Source organism: Canis lupus, chromosome 23 (assembly GCF_048164855.1).
Source record: "Canis lupus baileyi chromosome 23, mCanLup2.hap1, whole genome shotgun sequence".
Classification (NCBI taxonomy): domain Eukaryota; kingdom Metazoa; phylum Chordata; class Mammalia; order Carnivora; family Canidae; genus Canis; species Canis lupus.
The window spans coordinates 6,771,566-6,791,796 of record NC_132860.1 but is presented as its reverse complement, the minus strand read 5'-3'; the positions used below and the strand labels follow the sequence as shown (position 1 = coordinate 6,791,796).

Below are 20,231 nucleotides of genomic sequence, written 5' to 3'. Positions count from 1 at the left end.
TTTATTTCAAAAAGGAACTATATTGCTGGTGGAAACATTGTGATATATTTCATATATTGTACTCAATTATGAAGAAAAAAATAAATTAGCTCTTGCTTCATAGCCAATTAAGAGGAAAGAGCTACGCAGCACCTCTTTGCTACTACCTCCTCAGTTATTTCCCCAACTTTGTCAAGACTGGATAGAGATGGGAAGCTGGAAGGCAATAGTAGTGCAAGTGCAACAGTTCACTTTTGGGACAAAATACTAATAGTCACCTGCAGCAACAGCACAGTTGAGTCCTCATGACTCCAGGATTCAATGAGATGAAACCCTCCAGCAGAAATTAAAAAGGCCAAGAAACCCTAAGTCCGAAGTCTCTTTCTGATCACTTTTTAACCAGAACCAGAAAGCTTACCACTTGAGAGTACCCCTAAAATCTCTCTCTAGGAGACCTTTTTTTTAGCCATGAGAAAAAGAGAAATATAAGAGAGCTGGATTCCAACTGATGTCACTGATTAATAACGTCTTTGGATGTGGGCAGGAGAATGTGAAATATTAATGAAGTCATGAGGTAGGACCGAACAGTATTTGGCTGCTTCTGAATTTGACATGATCCATTCCCATTTCAAAATGTTCTCATCAGAGCAAATTCTTATGTTTGCAGAATATTATTAAATATACTTTATAGCAGGAGCTCTTATTCTGGTTCAAAAGCCATGGGTGGGTTTTAGATTAATGAATGTCCAAAATTATAAGCCACACATGCATTTGTACATTTTTTTCCCGGGGAGATATTTTTTATTAGATTTTAATCCATGTCTTTCACTAGATTTTCAAGAGTCCATAATTCAAAGAAGTTTAAAGCAAATGGGTATAGAGTGTACAGTACACGTTGGGATGCTGGGCAATTAAATCCCCTGATTTGTGCCCTAATTGAATCCATTAATTAATTGAAAATTAATGTGACTTTAAAGTAAGAATATTAATTTTCATGGGTGCCTGGGTGGCTCAGTCAGTTAAGCATCTACTCATGGTTTTGGCTCAGATCATGATCTCAGGACATGATCCTGAGATTTAGCGGAGTCAGGCTCCCTGCTCAGAGGCAAGTCTGCTTTCCCTCTTCCTCTGCCCCTCCTCCTGCTCATGTGTGTGATGTGCACGCACATGCTCTTTCTCTCCCAAAATAAATAAATAGATCTTTTTTTTTTAAAGTATTAACTTCCATAAAGCACTCATGAAAATCAATCTCATTATGTCAAGTTGTATCTCATTTAATATTTACCATTGAATGATACAAAGTTTAAATATTAGATAATCTGAAAAAAATCACATCCCTATAGTACTTGCTTACTTACTGCATATAACAAAAAATTAGATCTTTGAGTTACACATTCAACGCTAATATTTTTTAAATTAATAAGAGAAGGACTGTATGGTGTCTTATGTTAAAAAAAAAGATAATGCATATATAGCAATTAGCCGAATGTCTGGCACTTCAGATGCTTTTAGTTAGCGGTAATGATAATTGCTACTGAATTGCAAGAGCTTTCATTTATCGAGTGCTTATTTTGCGCCATTCACCATGCTAGTTGCTTCATGCATTATCTCCTTAAACTCTTCTTTGCCACAATCTTATAAAAAAGAAATTGTCTCATTTTATAGTGAAGATTCAGAGATTCAGTCACCGATTGGAGCATGTAGCTAATGAGTGACACAGCCAGGAATTTAATCTGGGAGAGCTGTACTCCATAACCACTACACTATCCCAAATTTTCACGTACTATCTAACCCCTATTTATGTTTGCTCTCCTGTTTGGTAGTGAAAAGGAGGATGACACATCAAAATCTGTGGTATTAAGAAATAATTCTTAGAGATCGAACAAGCAAGAAAAAAGTATTATAGAGATCAAAAGCATTTAGACTGTTACCCCAGGGATAAAGAAGAGTAGAGGCCAAAAATGGGAAACAAGAATAAATCACTTGAAATTCTTTCTTTTATTAATACTTTAGATTTACATTATCCAATAAGGGCATGTTTAAATAGCGAGAGTGCTAAATAAAAAAGGAATGCAAAAGAACTTGCAAATGGTCTATTGTGTTAGAATTTATAGCTTTCACTTGCCCAAAGAACGATCAATAGATAATATTATATACTGAAAATAATAATGGCATATAGTCACATAAAGTGTTAGATCTTACTACATGAATTACTGAAGCCCCCTCCCCATTATTTAAGGAATGATAACCACCCAGGTTAAAATAATCTAGATTTTATTTAATAGTCTGTTTACTTTTAAATCTGGAAGCGCTAACAGGAAAGAGAGTATTTCTTTTTGTGGAAGTATAGGCCACTCTCATATATTCAAGGAAGGCAAATAAGAAAATGACTCACCCTTTGTAAAATTCCTTGAAGACAGGAGTTTTGTCTTGTTCACCATATTTCTCTCACTTAGCAGAGTGGCTGGAATAGTAAATGCTCAGCAAATGTTTGTCGGTCATATGAACATGTTTCAAACCATACCATTCAATAATTATCCAGGGCTGTGTGTCCGCGTTATTGGAGACAAAGAGATAAAACTCCAGGACTAGCCTTCAGGAAGCTTGAAGTTTATTTATTTATTTATTTATTTATTTATTTATTTATTTATTTATTGAAGCTTGAAGTTTAGTAGCATAGCACAACAACAGGCTGAAGTCCATGGAGAAGCATAAACTGCAATTTGCATTCTGTAGAATGTGTTTGTCATAAGATTCCTGTAATTTTTATTCCAGCAAATGACAGTTAAATGGGGGCACTTATAGATTTTTGACTTTCTCCTTTTGAACTCTTCCTTGCAGGGAGCTTTGGAATGATTTGGTACATGTTTTGGCTTTTGGTGTCTTATGAGAGTCCTGCAAAGCATCCTACTATTACAGATGAAGAACGTAGGTACATTGAAGAAAGCATTGGAGAGAGTGCAAATCTTTTAGGTGCAATGGAAGTAAGAACTTTATTATGGTGTATATTCCTGTTCTTATTCCTCATCTCACCTCTCTTTGACCAATCAAACTACTATCTGAGTCCTTATTCGACAAAACCAATTTGGTGTCAATCATGATTGTTTTCTTTCCTCCATTCATACTTTCTAACTTAGGAATGATTGCTACTTCCCCCATCTATAGTTTCTTTTTTTTTTTCTTTATCTTTTCTTAATAATCTTCAAATTTGCCGCGGACTATAGCTATGACTATAAAACTAAATAAGCTTTTATAAACAGCTCAATATGGTCCATAATTAAACAAATTCAATGAATATTTGTTGTTAATTTCAGACTGTAGGAAATGCCAGATAACCTAATACAATCATGAAAAAGACTCTTTTTTGTGTATTGAATTGTCTAAATATACGTGTTATACATGTGTATTTATGCTAGATGTGGTTAAAGAAATATGAAATCATTAGAATGTCAGTAATAGATAGCTGACATAAAAATATTCTTAATATAATATAATCTTGTTACTGATAAAATCTTATCATTTTCAGGATTCTTATTATGAAGATAAAGTATCATAAAAATATAACATGGACCCCTTTTCTGATTCTAATTTGATTTCTTGCACGGGCTCTATAGAAAGAGAAACTGCAATATTTGACACAGAGAAACTGTGTCAATGCAAATATTTTAGTCTGTGTGACATTAACATATCATACATATTAATTAACAAATAGCCATTTGATACCATTAAAAATGGGAAGCAAAACTAATATATTAAGGCAGGTTCAGCAATTCAGCACCTAATAGTAACTCAGTTTCCTTGTGCTGAGAGCTGGAAGGTACCATGCACGGCTGAAGAACCAGTGTCTCTTATATATTATGCTTCTCTTTCTTTTGAAGGTTCCTCCCTTCTTTCTAATTATATCTCATTCCAGCTCTGATTCTCTACTTCGTTTGTTAGAAAAGGTCTGTCTTTGACATCTCATCCTAGGTAAAAATGTCTATCACCTGCTGTTGTTGAGGCCATTAATGAATAAGAAAAATCTCACATTAGATATCATTCAGAAGTGAAACTTCATTACTTAAAAAAAAAAATTCTTACACTATGGCCTGGGATTAGAACGTCCCCCTTCTTGTTTCCTTCTGTTCATGGACTGATAGTTTCTTTCCAACAGTGGCTACTGAGGAAATAAGTGGTTATGTGGGGATGGGGCGGGTGTTGGCAGCGTGCTCTGGTTCCCACCAGCCGTGGTTACTGTGAGCAGAAACTAAATATAGGCTGATCTATGTTCAGCATTTAGCCTCAATTTCTAACCCAAAGGAATCCAATCAAACTATACTTTCATTAGTTAAATATATTTCTTTTATTTACGAGTTCTTGAAAGGTTGTGTGTCTAAATCAAGCATGAATTTTTTAAACAATCAGAAACTTAGTTTAAGTGAAAACCAGTTTCTGGAAATGACCTTGGGAAGAATAGCTGGTGGCTTATTAAAGAGCATAGATAATCTCAAACTCCCCATTTCCTTACCTTACCACTTTTCTAAACATAATATTTTACTTCTTACTGATGTTTTATACTTGCCTGTAATTTGAAACCAAATTAAAATGATATCATATTTTAGTTATAATGCTTATATGTTATTTTCAATTTTTACTATGAACAAATTTAATATACAACAAAGCAGAAAGCATAGTAACGGGAACATCCATGTGTCCACTGCATAGATGCAGCAGTTGTCAACCCCTTGCCTTATTTACTTCACTTTTCTTATTGCTGAATGATTTCAAAGTAGAGGAGATACCCTAACACTCTACCCACAAATACTTCATATGCCTCTCTAGAAAAATAAAAATACTCTTTCACAAACTAAGTACTGTTATTATATCTAAAACAATTAAGAATAATTCCTTGACATTATCCAATATCTAGATCATATTCAGACTCCTAGTGCCCAGTCCTAATTTGAATACCTAGTCTATATTCATTATGTCCTTTGTAGCTATTTCTTTGGAGTCTGTATCCAGTTAAGGATCACACATTGCAGCTGACTGTGATGCCTTTTAAATCTTTTTTTCTGAAAAAAATTTAATATACAGAAAAATGCACAAATCATAAGTGAACAACTTGCCTAATTTTTGTTCACACCTGTGAAGCGAACAACCAGGTCAGTGAATAGATGGACTATAAGCCCTCCCAGGACCCCGAACAATTTTTTAAGATATAAAATTAAACACTAACATCTTACATTTGAGGAAGTATTTTACAACCAGAAGAATAAAGTTCTTAGTAGAGATGATCCCCTCATGAAAAATGGAAACATTTTCCCAGCAGGACAAAGATATTTACTTTCAATAATATTCTGAAGCTATTTCTTATACAAACATAATACTACAATGCTGACATCCCTGTATTCAACAATTTTTATTATCTATGAAATCAGCATATTTATCTGACATTATTTTCCCAGAGTATTTAGGATTTTAAAAATGCACTTTTTGAATCCATCTGTGATGTTGTCACTGGATATTTTTATTCAAAGCCATTCAAAGCCACAGTACTTATTATTATTATTTTTAACCACAGTACTTATTATATGTTACTCGGACATGCTTTTTTGTTTTTCCTTTTGTCTTATACATATTTTTGATCCCAATGGTATAACTTCTTACTACATTACTTTTATTTTTTTTTATTTTTTTTAAAAGATTTTATTTATTTATTCATGAGAGACACAAAGAGAGAGGCAGAGACACAGGCGGAGAGAGAAGCAGGCTTCCTGCAGGGAGACCGGATGTGGGACTCGATCCTGGGTCTCCAGGACCAGGCCTTGGGCCAAAGGCAGACACTCAACCGCTGAGCCATCCAGGGATCCCTGCTACATTACTTTTAAAGTGTTCTTGGAAGGCTTAATTAGAGTCACAATCAATACTAGTAATTATGAGGCTCTCCATCCAGGAATAATTACCAAATCTCTGAAAAATGTTTGCTTCCCCTTTTACTAATTTAGTTAGGTTAGGGATCACAAGCTAGCATTAAACAATTATTCCAAGCTATTGTTTCTTCACCAAACAGTATTCACCAAACAGTATTTTGCCATTCAAAACAAAGTCCTTAAGAAAATGAGAATGTGAGAGACAGGCCCCTGGGTGGCTCAGTTGGTTAAGCACCTGCCTTCGGCTCATGATCCAGGTCATGATCCAGGGGTCCAAGGACTGAGCCCCGCGTCGGGATCCCTGCTCGGTGAGGAGTCTGCTTCTCCCTCTCCAGCTACCTCTCTCTCCGCTTGCACCTCTAGTGCTCTCTCTTGCTCTTGCTCTCTCAAATAAATAAATAAAATCTTTTTTCTTTAAAAAAAAGAGAGAGAGTATAAGAGACATTTTCAGGTCTAAAAATCTTAGTCTTGGAGAAAGATACTTGCTTTATATTTAGGCGTATGCAGGATCTCTAAGGACACTAGATATATTTCTTAAATGGATACCATAAGCCAATCATATTTAAGTGGTTGATTCAGAAGGTGGTGACTATCGTAAATAACTAATTATGATGTGCCCATGGTGTGTTGAATAGCTAAATACTTCAACCCAGCCATATACCATGTAAGTTTTACAGAACCTGGCAATTCAGCATCACAGAATTTATATTGCTATCCATTGTCTATCAAGAGAATTTATAGACAGTGGTATTATTAACTTTAGATAGGGTCTAGAGTATTGCACTCTTAATTTTTCTTATTTTTCTCCTCCTGACTATATTGAATTTTCAATATTTTTAGATAAAATATTTTGGATACCAACAAGGTCACTGATACGGCAATGATCATTAGCTGAGGCATCATCTGTCACTGCCCCCCCCCAAAAAAAATTCTTAGAAACTAGGATCTGTGCTTTTGGAATTGATTCTATTAACATAGGATCTTATATCTTATATCTTAAATTGGGACCAATTTAATCAGAAAAAGATACTAATATCTTTTTTTTTTCTTCCAAGAATAATTTATGCAACTAAGGTTAACCAGACTGTTGCAATTAACTATTCATTACCTCCTACTCATGCCTCAACATGTGCATCCTGAAAATGCAAAGAACCTATTATTTCTATTTAAGTTAGAAAATGTTTAAAATGGTCAGAATGGCTCTTTTTTTGGGGATTTCAGAAATTCAAGACTCCATGGAGGAAATTTTTTACATCTATGCCTGTCTATGCAATAATTGTTGCAAACTTCTGCAGAAGCTGGACTTTCTACTTACTGCTTATTAGCCAGCCAGCATATTTTGAGGAAGTCTTTGGATTTGAAATCAGCAAGGTATGTAAAAATTATCCTTGTTTAACTAGTGCATTATTTTTGTGTTCAATGGCATATTAAGTTCCTTTGCCAATATTTTATGCTCTAAATTTTTTGCTACTCATTTATTTGTTTAGCCACTTAACAAATAACTTCTGGGAAACAGAGACTAAGTAAGGTGTTTGAGTGTCTACTGCATTCAGCTGCCTGAATTGCATTGCATTTCTAGCAATGCTAGAAACTGCATGTTTTTGATGGAAATACAGACAAAATCAACCTCGCTTCTGCCCTCATGGAGTTTATATCTCAATTAGGGTGGACAGGACTGTAGTCTTTTTCCTGTAAAGAAACATAGCTTCCTTTAAGTGTCAGGTCAGAGACAATGCAACGGTGAACAAAAAAATATTTTATTGAAATGGAATTGTGTTTATCTAATTACCAATCTCTTCTTCAATGCTTTCAAAACTCCGTCTGGCTATCTTGTCTGTGTGAAAGCTTTATATTTTGATGTAGTCCTGACTCATAGACAAATGGATAAGGAAGATGTAATACACACGGGCACACAGACACACACATACACACACGTACACATGCTGGAATATTACTCAGCCATAAAAAGGATGAGATTGTGTCATTTGCAGCAACATAGATGGACCTAGAGAGTATTCTATTAGATTAAATAAGTCAGACTTTGAGAAAGACAAATACCATGTGATTCCACTCATAGGTGGAATGTAAAAAAAAAAAAAAAAAGAAACCCAAATGAATAAACACATGAAAAGCAGAATCAGATCTGTCAATACAGGGAACAAATTGGTGGTTACCAGAAGGGTGGGAAATGAGGAGTGGGCAAGATGCGTGAAAGGGAATGGGAGATGCAGGGTTCCAGTTATGCAATAAGAAGTCATGGGACTAAAAGGCACAGTATAGGGAATATAGTTAATGATATTGTAATAGTGTTGCATGGTGACAGATGGTAGCTACACATGTCCTGAGCAACCGTTTAGCATATGAACTTGTCAAGTCACTCTGTCCTGCACCTGAAATTAGTGTAACATTGTATACTAACTATAATAAAGTAAAAAAAATTATTTTCTATAAATCTAAAAAAAAATGGTCTTTGCTAAAAGATTTGAGAAAGCAAAAAAAAAATTGAAAACATTCTTGGGTTTAATTTATTCAATTTATTCACTTAACAAGCATTTATTGAATAGGATATATGAAGCTTTGTGTTGGATTCAGAAATAAAAATGTGGTTCCTGTCTTCAGGAGTTCACAGCCTGGTGGCATAGATGAAAGCAATTAGTTGCCAGTTACAGCACAGTATGCAAAACGCTATAGACATTTGTTCATAGTTGTGAAGATGTAATCATTTTGAGGTTTTCTATAAGGATAAGATGAACATAAAAATACTATTTTATATTTATAGAAGAGTTTGAAATTCACAGGGTCCTTTCATATGCATGAACAACCTTGTTTGGTTGACCAGCTGGATAACTCTCATCATTTCCGTTGATGGAGAAACAGGCTAGGGAAGGTATTTAAATTGCCTAAGGGCCAAGCTGGTAATATATGCCAGAAGCAGGTTAAGCCCCGATTCTTTAATTTATGATTCAATTCCCTTTACTATGTTATTCAAATTCAGGTAGATCCTATATTCATTTAAGCACTTAGCAAGTATTTGTTGAATACCATCTCTGCCAAGCCCTTTGCTGAGTACTGAATACACTTGTCTGTGCTAGCGATGAACTTGCCATTTCTCTTCATGTCATTACATACATCCAGCTGGGCTCCCTATTCATATTATGTCTCTACTTGAAAGACTATCTGAAGCCTGGAATTGAAGAAAACCTGAGTTTAGGAGAAGCTATTCTAAGAGCTCTTTTGTAGTCCCTGTTTCTAAGGAAACTGTTTCCTCCATTCCTGAGAAGAATGGCTGCTTTCCATAGGGCTCTTCTCTCTAGAGCTGATCAAACATTGCGGGGTAGCCTTTGGGAGCTCTGAGAGGTGTTATACTTCTCAACAAAGGCTGCTGGAGGTGTGAGTCCATTTTCATAATCTAGGACAAATATGACACTGAGAGGCTATTAATAAAGTCAGGTCTCATGGGGGGGGAAGTGAAGGAGCCAACCGATGTTAATGAAACTGTGTGGCCATTCTGACCCTGTAGCTCCACTTAATTGAAAATGCTTGAGTAAAAGCAATGATATTTCACAAAAAACAAATATAATAACCAGATGGGTTGTTTTGATTCACTTGTTATATTTTTAACTAAAATTGTAGATACATTCTGCACACGCAGATTGGCTTGAAGATTTTGATTATACTGGTTAAAAAAAAAAAATCACTGACTTACTTGAAAAACGTGTAAAGGAAGTAGTAAAGGAAATAGAGCAGGGGCTTTGGATCCAGGCTGGCATGGCTCCGAATCCAAGCTCTATAATAGACTATTGATATGTAGCCTGGGGCTGTTTTTTGAATGATTGCCAGCTTTGATTTTCTTTTCTATAAATAATGGTATTAATGCCCTCTTTCAGAACTGCGGCAAAGTGTAAGCAAACTAAAATATTTAAATGGGGGATGGTTCTCTCCAACCTTAAATTGAGTATCCTGCAGACTAAACCACAATCTTCATTTCAGGTAGACAGACCCAGTTAAAGCAGAAATATAACAGAGGGATGTGTGTGTCTATCTATCTCTATATATAGCATAGAAATTATATTTTAATATTTTGTATAACTCAAAAATTATATAAATTATAATAAATATATTAATATAATATCTATATGTATAATGCTTATAAAGAAACATTTTTAGGTTTTTAAAAATGACCTATCAAATGACCTTGGATAAACTGGCACTTTGAGAGGTTACAAGAGACAACCAAATGAGAGAAGGCATTCAATTCTTCTGAGCTTTACATTTAGGGGCAGAAGAGAAATATTGAGAGGCTTCTCTTTGTTGCATAACAGCCTGCCAATTTCTAAACAGAATGTGACACGGGTGGGGAAAGAGGAAATGCAGAGTGTGACCCAGAGAAGCAAAGAGGAGGGTGCACAAAGTCTAATGACCTAGAGTTTCTATGAAAAGTCCATCAGTTATAGACTCCACACACTTAGCCTAACTCTTGTAAAACCTTAAGATAATGAGCAAAGTACTGTGTGATTATCATAGATGATGATTCTCCCCAAAAGTCTTGAGCATTCTGATCACATGTGATCCCAAGTGAATATGGTAAGTCACCAAAAGCTAAGAAGATAGTTGAATAACTCATAAAGTTCTGCAACTTGACCCTGATGAGATCACATTCAAATATGTCCACATATTGCCTAGGGACCTGGGAGATTCAGTACCTGCAAGTATTAAGTCAGTGGGCTAGAATATTCCCAACGTCTGTCTCTTTAACTTCCAGATTGTTAGCTCCTTGCAGTTCCCATTGTGTTTCGTTGGAAGTGATAACTAATAATCATAGTTTTATTCTTCATTTACCCAAAGGAATTAAAATGTCTATGTGATTAGACAGTAAATAGCAAAGTATGTTCGATTTACGAACTTTTCAGATATCTCAAACACTGAGTCAAGATGCAGGCCAGTTATGTGGACTTAGGAAACGCAGGTCATTCTCAGGCTTTCTTTGCCTCTAACTATCAAATGCACGATATGCAATTCTACACAAATCCTAACACGGTATATTTCAGGATATTTTCTTGTCTGATGGTTTCTTTCTACAGATTGATTGCTTTAAAGAGATCTTCTATAGTTAAGAATGAAGAACCACTCTGCTCTTTCAAGACGCTATTCTGAAAAGCAATAATGTCAGTTTACCTCATACTTTTACTTAGCTCACATTTGGTGAGCCTATACTAAATACCAGGTTTTGAACTAAATCAAGAACATTCACACGCATTATCTGGTTTTATTTGATTTTTCTTTCTCACATGGTGGTAGAGCTAAGCATAGTGGTCAAAAGCCCTGTTTTTGGACTCAGGTAAAAATGGCTCAATATTTGGTCCTGGAAATCATTTTTAAATTAGACTTTATTCATCAATACAAGAGAGTAATAATATAATAAACCTTCATCAGGATAAAAGGGAGAGAATTACATAACTCAGACGTGTAAGCTACTTAGGAGTCATTCACTTACTTAATTAATTGTGGTAAAAGCTCAGCTCCAGGGGCATGGCACCATGCTGTATGCCACTGTAAAATCAAGCAATCTGTCTCAACCCTTCAATAATCTAAGTTGGAAGATATTTTTATATACAAATAATACGTTTTCCCAGTACTTCTAATTTGCCAGGAAGTGTATTTCTAATTACACTTAGGAATAAAAACTTCCTTAGATGTCTATATTCAAAATCTAAGTCTATTTACACAGTTAAAATGCATTTTATTCATATTTCCTACCTTCATGATGCCTAGAGGAGTGTCTTACACATAATTATTGCCCAAAAAGTGTGTGTTGAATTAATGCTGGTAGGTTAGATGTTAAGTTGAGCTTTTTCGTATGAAATTAATACAGAGACTTTATACCATTGTGTGACAATGTAACCAAATACTGATATTTGACAGAGAAAATACCTAAAATTGAAGAACTGATCTGCATTTTCTGGGTTACTTTAACTTAGAAACTAAATATAAAACTTATAAGAGATACATATTTAAGATCCAGTTAAGGTTTTTAGCCTGCTTAAAAATTAAAAAAAATAAAATAAAAAATTACAGCCTCTTCAAGGCTTGTCAAATAGATTTCTTGTCCCTCTGACTCAGTCTCTGTCTCTCACTCACTAATGATGAATTTTTGCAAACATATTTAAGAATATAAAATGGGATAAATGTGAATCATTCTGTGTTAAGATTCAGGACAGTTTATTCATAAACTCAAAATTTACTGACTTATTACACAGAAAAAATATTCTCTTCTGAAATAAAAAGTAAACATACTTAACTTTTCTCATTTATTTCTGTGGATATTGTTGCTTATTCTAGGAATAAATAAGTGGTCATTTGGAGATAGTACTTTTTTCTCTCTTTTTCCATAAAGAATTTAGGATGGATTCAAAAAACCAAGACCTTTTTTTTTTCTTTTTCTTCTTTTTCTTTTTATTCAGGTTGGCATGCTATCTGCTGTGCCACACTTAGTAATGACAATTATTGTGCCCATTGGAGGGCAGATTGCAGATTTTCTAAGAAGCAAGCAAATTCTTTCAACTACTACAGTGAGAAAGATCATGAATTGTGGTGGTAAGTACATGACGTGAAGGACATGATTTTGGCTCACAAAGTGCTGACCTATGTGAGTGAGTAACTTCTACTGTGCATGCCAGAGATGCAGCTAAACCTGTGTCTTCATTGTTCATTTAGAATCATTTCTCTATCTTCCAATTTTCATAACTCCTGGTGTTAAATAACTTTATAACTAACTCGTCCCTGCTCTCCATGGAAACTTAAGGTTGTTTTCAATGATTTTATTAAAATGGAAGGATTTGGTAACCTCTATGTGTAGATTATGATTGTTATTATTAGTATTTAAAGATCTTATTTATTTATTTTAGAAGGAGGGGAGAGGCAAAGGGAAAGGGGGAGAGAGAACCTCAAGCAGACTTCCTGCTGAGCATAGAGTGCAAGGCCATGCAGGGCTTGATCTCACCACCTAGAGATCATGACCTGAGCTGAAATCAAGAGTTGGAAGCTTAACGGACTGAGCCCCCCAGATGCCCCTGTTATTATTGCTTTTAAGATATACTCCTGGAAGAGGTTTGCTAGGTCAGATGAGCATAAGCAGTCTCAGCAGTTTTGGCTCACTGGAAAAATGCCCACAAATTTCTAAGTGTTTCCATGTGTTTGTTCCTGAAGGTTTTGGCATGGAAGCAACACTGCTTCTGGTGGTTGGCTATTCTCATACCAGAGGGGTAGCTATCTCGTTCTTGGTACTTGCAGTGGGATTCAGTGGATTTGCTATTTCTGGTAAGATATGTGTTTTAAAATTTATACATGCAATGTCCTTATTTTTACTGGATATTTGGATTTATTGCTACTCATTTTCCTCCTGCTTACTCTTCTTCTTTATTTTTTTTTAAGAAAACATTTCTCTGTGATTTGAGCATCGCATATTAGGTACTGGATAAGAAACAATACTGCATTCTGCTCTAATCGTATCCCTGAGCTAAATTATCAAAAAATACTTACCGAGCACATGCTGCATATCTGGTACCTTCTGAGGAGAGTGGTGAATGTGGTAGAGAATATTCCACAATCACCCACTTGTAAGGGGTTTAGGATTCTCTGACTTAAAGCTGTTGTGTCTCTTTCAGGTTTCAATGTTAACCACTTGGATATTGCTCCGAGATATGCCAGTATCTTAATGGGCATTTCAAATGGTGTTGGCACGTTGTCAGGAATGGTTTGTCCTATAATTGTTGGTGCAATGACAAAGAATAAGGTAAGATGAAGCAAAAGAAATGCTCAGTTTTCTGAACTGTCTCATGGTAGAGAAGAGTTACTCTGTTCTGTTTGGGCCATCTCTGAGTTCCAGCCACCAAATCTCTGAGTAAGGAAGATAATTGAGACTCACAAGAAAATCTCTAAGAACTCCAAGGAAGTCTTCTTTCCCAACCAATAAGCACTGCACTTTTCAACACCTTTTAATATTTCTTGTAGTTCTGGTGTGTGGTAAAACAGTAACAGCAAGACTTTTTTCTCTTAGCTTATTAGAACACCCAAGTAGAAGTGTTTGGAGCTAATTTGGAAATGTTAATTCAGACTCTGCAGTTATCAATGGAAGGATAGTATTATTAGCTATTTGTCCTTATAGGTAGAGCTTCACAATTTGTGTTCACCTAAAGTAAATAAACAAAAGAAGTAGGAGGAAAAAATATATATCAATCAATGGAAATTAAAAGAGAGATTATGGGCATTTTAAAAATGAGCCGACCACAGAGTTTTACTTGGGGTTTTATTTCAGAACCTGAGATTTAAAGAAATTTAATTAATGAAAATTGTAGGATTATGGAAGGTTTTTAGGACAGTATTTGCTTTATATACTCAGAACAGGGTTTTCCCCTAAAGATAACATTGTATGAAAAGTGTGATGGTGGAGCATTCAAAGAAGAGGTTATGCTTGTCAAACAAGGGGAGTTGGTTTTCACAGTGCCACTTTTTGTCACTGCAGTCACGTGAAGAGTGGCAGTATGTTTTCCTGATCGCTGCTTTGGTCCACTACGGCGGAGTTATATTTTATGCAATATTTGCCTCAGGAGAGAAGCAACCCTGGGCAGACCCTGAGGAAACAAGTGAAGAAAAGTGTGGATTTATCCATGAAGATGAGCTTGATGAAGAAACAGGAGACATTACTCAGAATTATATAAATTATGGTACTACCAAGTCTTACGGGGCCACAACACAGGCCAATGGAGGTTGGCCCAATGGTTGGGAAAAGAAAGAGGAATTTGTACAAGAAGAAGTACAAGACTCATACACCTATAAGGACCGAAATGATTATTCATAACAAAGCTAATTGCTGGATTTATTTTTAGTGTTTGTGATTAAATTAATTGTGATTGCACAAAAATTAAAAAAAAAAGTGGTGTAAACACATAAACATATCAACCAGGCAAGTCTTGCTGTAAAAATGAATCAAAACAAACTCATGAAGTTACCATCAAGTGCAATCTGTAGAAGTTGTGAAATGCCACCATTTCCATTCAGGTCATCCATTTTTGCGTTTGTGATTTAAAGGTTGACTGGTCAAAATTGTAGAAGCGAGTAGTTACTCATTGGATTCATATGAGCTAAAACTCATCACCATTTAATAAAGCACAACTAAAACAGTTGGCACATCCCATCCTACAAAGGTTAGGAAGCCAAAGCTACTTGATCATGCAAAATGCACTTATATATTTGTTACACTGTATTGCAAGATATCATGCAGAAATCCTGTTAAGAAACCTGAAGATGTCATGTTGGCTGCATCAGGTGTGTGCAACATTTATTGAATTTAAATAACAGAGTTGATATATCTCTCAATTAGAGAAGACTATTGTGGGCTAGCAACTAGCAAGGTGTACTAAATAATTATTGTTATTACATAATGTGGAATATTTTGTTGGTTCTGAAAAGAAATATCTTGCAGTGTTTTATATGAAATGCTCGTGCACATATACTTATATCTGTGAAAGAGAACTTGTAAAGTGAGGGGTATGCTTCATGTTCTTCCATTCATTTACCTAACAGTATAAAACACTTCACATTTCAACAAAAACCTGACTTTTCATGTAGCATATCATATAACTTTTTTGCAAAAAAATATTTAAAAAGTAAATAGACTTTAATGTATTTTTTATTACAACTTTGTACTGGTTGTAACTTGCATTAGAAAAAAAAAGATGCATACACCATAAAGAATCTAATAAATTTACTATGGAGATATAGCCCTTAAAATGCAATATTAACAACAAAAGAAATAGAAAATGGTTTAGATATTCTTCTTCCTAAATACTATATGGAACTTGTGCCACAGAGCTATATATAATATGAAAAGATAAACTTAATAGAGATATTGTAAGTAGACAATTTTATTATTTAAAGTCCCATTTAAAAGATATTTGTCTTAAATATATAGGACAATAAATTATATTAAAATTATATCTATATATATCTGTATATCTTATACATATCCATACACAAAAACATAATAAACAATCTTCACAAAAAAACCAAAAATAGCATACACCTAATGTTGGGTTAGGGGACTGCAATTTCTACTTTCATAGAGTCTAGAATTTTAGATGGGGCAGAGGCATTTTGCTTGTCATTTCTTAATATATCTCAACAGGAATTGCAACATTTGTGTTCCAAGCAATAAGTGCAATGCATACAATTTCCTGTCTGTATATTATCTTCATTTTGCTTGTGGTAGCTGTCTGGGTGGTTGGAATGATTTTTTTTTCTTTTGAAAAGTTAACATCAGACCTCTTTATAATGTTCTAAATGATAATAATGCATTTCCCAATTCAATGCAAAATATCATTGGTGTATTTGTCTATTCTGGATATTTGATCTGTTCATTGTATTGTGCTAGTGACTGGAAGCCCTGCTACTGCAAATAGAAAACATGACATTTGTTTTAAAGATGCAAACCATCCCTGACCTTAAGAAAATAAAAACATCCTTTGCTTTGCGTCTCAGAGTGATATAATGTGATCATAGCTTTTGTTGTGTTGAATGAGAAGATGTGGACTACCATTTTGTTGCTGCAAAAAGAAAAAGTGTTAATAAAATGCTCTATTTATCCTTTTGTAAAAATATAATACCTTAACTTGGGTTTATTTTATTTAGTTTGCAGCTTGAATGTAAATGTAGCTTTTGTGTGCTCCTGTGAAGCCAAATCTAGGTTCAAGGATAATAACCTTTTTAGCTACTTGAGATTTACCGGAAGAACATTGGCACCCTTTAGATTGTATGGGTCCGTGGACAGAGTTTTACATCAAGAAATAGGTCTCTGAGTCAAACTCTATCTTTCGATGGGAGTCTTCTCATGATTTGTGTGCTCAGTTTAAAGAAATAGGAAAAAATTAAAAAGTTATCAGGTCAAGGACACCATCTAATTGAGACTGTGTAGGTTGTGGGGGACGCTGCCCTAACCATTCTATGTAGAGCGTCTCATATGACTCCACAACGACCCTAAGTAGGTATTCCCTTTATTCCCAGATTGCAAAGGAAGAAACTGAAGCTCATAAAGGTTAAATAACTTTCCCAAGGTCAAATAGAGTAACATCATCATATTATAATGTGTCGGCCAAACCAGCAAGCAGGGAGCAGGATTTATCAACGTAGCAGCCAATGGAATGTCTGTGTCACTGGAAAAGTGATCATTTCCCTCTGATTCCCGACTTTACAGATGTGCAGAAAGGGAAGACCATAATTATATAGCACTGGAATCTGAGATTCCAGATTTCGCTGCTCAAAAAAGCATTTGGGATGATTTAGCTGACACTCCCTACATAACTAACGAGGACACCGAGCCGCAACAGGAGAAACTAACTGGATCCAGAGGACACAGAGCACGTTACGGATTTGGGAAGAAGTTGTTAGGATAAGCTGGACTTTGCTTTTATTTCTGTTTTCTTTTTTTAGTCAGGGCTTAATTTGAGAAGTTAACTGAAGATTATTTATCAGTTCAATCACTACCCCATATCCACAAGTCACATAAGCTCAGAGTGTGTGCGGAGGGGGGTGGGAGGTGAGGGAATGTATTTTCTCTCCCTGCAATTCTCTGCACAAAGCAACAACAGCCAGAGACTCAGCCTAATTCTTTTGGGGCCCCACATGCCATTCGTGCATAACTTTGGCAGGAATGAAAGCATCTTGGAACTAATACTTTATAATGTCCCCAATTCGATAATGCAAAAATTTACAGTTCCTGTAAAGGAATCTTCTAATAATGTCTCCGGATATTACCACTAGCTGTCCTCTTTTGTTCCATCTTCCTTTCTTCTTCTTCCTCTCCTTCCTCTCCTTCCTCTCCTTCCTCTCCTTCCTCTCCTTCCTCTCCTCCTCCTCCTCCTCCTCCTCCTCCTCCTCCTTCTTCTTCTTCTTCTTCTTCTTCTTCTTCTTCTTCTTCTTCTTCTCCTTCTCCTTCTTCTTTTTTCTTCTTTCTTCTTCTTTCTTTGGGAGAAAGTGCAGGAGCAGGGAGAGGGGAAGAGGGAGAGAGAGAGACTCTCAGGCAGGCTCTGCACTCAGCACACAGCCCTAGATGGGACTCGATCTTGAGACCTTAAGATCCTGATCTGAGCTGGAATCAGGAGTCCAAAGCTGAGCTGACTGAGCCGCCCAGGCACCCCTTCCCTTTCTCTGCACACTCACCCTTTTCCCTCCTCATCCCGATGCCTAGCCCCATCTGCCATGTTTTATGTTTGAGGTAGTCTGCAATTTGCAAAATGCTCTCTAATGCATTACCCCCACTGCATCCACGCAGCTGCCTTATAAAATTGAAAGGCCACATATCAATATTAGTAGCTGTATTTTCCAAGGAAGGGAAGTGGGGGTGAGAGAGTGTAATTAACTTCCTAAAGGTTCCCTAGGCAGGATTAGAATAAGATACAGACCATTTGGCTGCAGCAAGAGTGATTTATTTTTATCTTTAAATCACTGTATTACTCTCCCGATTATAAAGGTAGTTCGAGGGAGGGGAGCTTCATTAGCTAAAGACAGTATTAAGAACAATGAATAGGGGCAGCCTGGGTGGCTCAGCAGTTTTGCGCCACCTTCAGTCCAGGGTGTGACCCTGGGGGTCCCAGGATCGATCCCACGTCGGGCTCCCTGCGTGGAGCCTGCTTCTCCCTCTGCCTGTGTCTCTGCCTCCCTCTCACTCTCTGTGTCTCTCATGAATAAATAAATAAAATCTTAAAAAAAACCCAAATATGAGGGCAATGATAATCTCACTATCCAGAGATAAGCACTGTTTAACATTTCTGGCATCTTTCATAAGAAAAATACACAGAAAATATTTAGCAATTTCCAAATTTGAAGTCATACCTCATCTACTGTTGCAAACTATTTTTTTTGTTGTTTAACAATACAGCATGTGTATTTTTCTATTTGAACAATAGAGTTCCAGAGTCTAACACTCTATTGCATGAGCTGTATTTAATCTATGTATCCAGTACCTTGATTACGAAAATTCTATCTTTGCACCTTTTCCCCTTTAACTTTCTGCTTTCGTGGCTGATTTTGGGAAATGCAAAGTCACATATACGCACTTTTAATTTCTATAATCATGATGGATATTTAAGTTCCTGTCCCTAGCTTCTCATTCCTGTGTTTGTCTACCAAGAGTGCTGCTGGCAATGGGCTTTTCTGGGGTTCATTTGCTAATTTACATATTCACTCAATAAATGTTTATTAAGCTCCGACTCTGTGCAAGTCATCGTCGATAGTGTGGTGAGAAAACAGCCCCTGCTCTTTTAAATCCTGAAGTCAATCTCCTCCCAGAGGTGTTTGCAGAACCCCCAGCTGCCCGGACAGGCCACTCAGAGATGACTGAAGGGAAGAGGCGTTAACACCAGCCCCTCCTCGAGCAAAGGTTTGTCTTAATCCTCCAAACTCCCAAACGTGGTCTGCCTTCAAGGTGCTCCCCATGTCAATTTTTTTTTTTTTTAAGTTTTAGGTAAGAGACTTTTCTCAGCCTTAGAGATCCCCACGCTGCAGGGAGGCCAGGTGGCAGCAGGATCAGCGTCTGCTCCCCCCAGGGCCTGAGTGTCCACAGGAGGGGAGACGGATGAGCTGAACCTCTCAGCTCAGTTCCCAGGTCTTCACAGTTCTTTCTGTTTCTGTTCCTCCCCTGAGTTTCGAATGAACTGTACATTTTATCTTTCCTTTTTTTTTTTTTCCTTCTTGTACACACTGCCTTGTCAGTCTTAACAACATGTAGTGGCTATTGAGATTTAATTCTTAGCAGGGTGATATAATGAGCAGAGTTTTTTTTTTTTTTCTAATTCTTTTTTCTCCATCTTCATACAAGACCTCAAACCTGATTTTTATTTATTTATTTATTTATTTATTTATTTATTTATTTATTTATTTAGCTGTTGTCAGAAACCCTTCATTTGTGAAGGTTGCTTTGTGCTACACAGTCCCTTAAAATGCTCTGGCTTCTCTGAGCTTTCTCACGAATGCAGCCAGGCACCTAAAAGCTCCAGGATCCAGACCTGTTACCCTGTGCTTTGCCCAAATTCAGCAGCTTTTATTGATTGATACCATCAGATTTCAGCAAGAGCAAACCAACTGAAGAAACCTCTTCAGTTTTGTTAAATCGCATTTAAGGACGTGTTTTATTACTTTGCTTAATATGCATTAGATACAGATCCCTGCATTTCTGAGAGTTTGAGGAATGCTTTTCCTGATTCATTAGTGCACCATCGGCAATTAGAAATGACAAGACGTGGGGTTTTCGGGTCTCCTTCTTTGTCTCCTTGAGAAGCTTAGAGACGC

General features: G+C 36.1%; 1 protein-coding gene across 1 annotated transcript in view; it reads left to right on the top strand.

Moving 5' to 3' along the window:
* Positions 1-16,437, top strand: part of SLC17A6 (solute carrier family 17 member 6) — a 40,696-nt gene extending 24,259 nt beyond the window's left edge. Inside the window, exons 7-12 of the mRNA XM_072793766.1 lie at positions 2,821-2,963; positions 7,113-7,262; positions 12,353-12,485; positions 13,098-13,208; positions 13,556-13,683; positions 14,413-16,437. Of these exons, the coding sequence (XP_072649867.1) occupies positions 2,821-2,963; positions 7,113-7,262; positions 12,353-12,485; positions 13,098-13,208; positions 13,556-13,683; positions 14,413-14,748 (1,001 nt within the window). The 3' untranslated portion in view covers positions 14,749-16,437. The remainder of the gene's footprint in view (positions 1-2,820; positions 2,964-7,112; positions 7,263-12,352; positions 12,486-13,097; positions 13,209-13,555; positions 13,684-14,412) is intronic.
* The last annotated feature ends 3,794 nt before the right edge of the window (positions 16,438-20,231 follow it).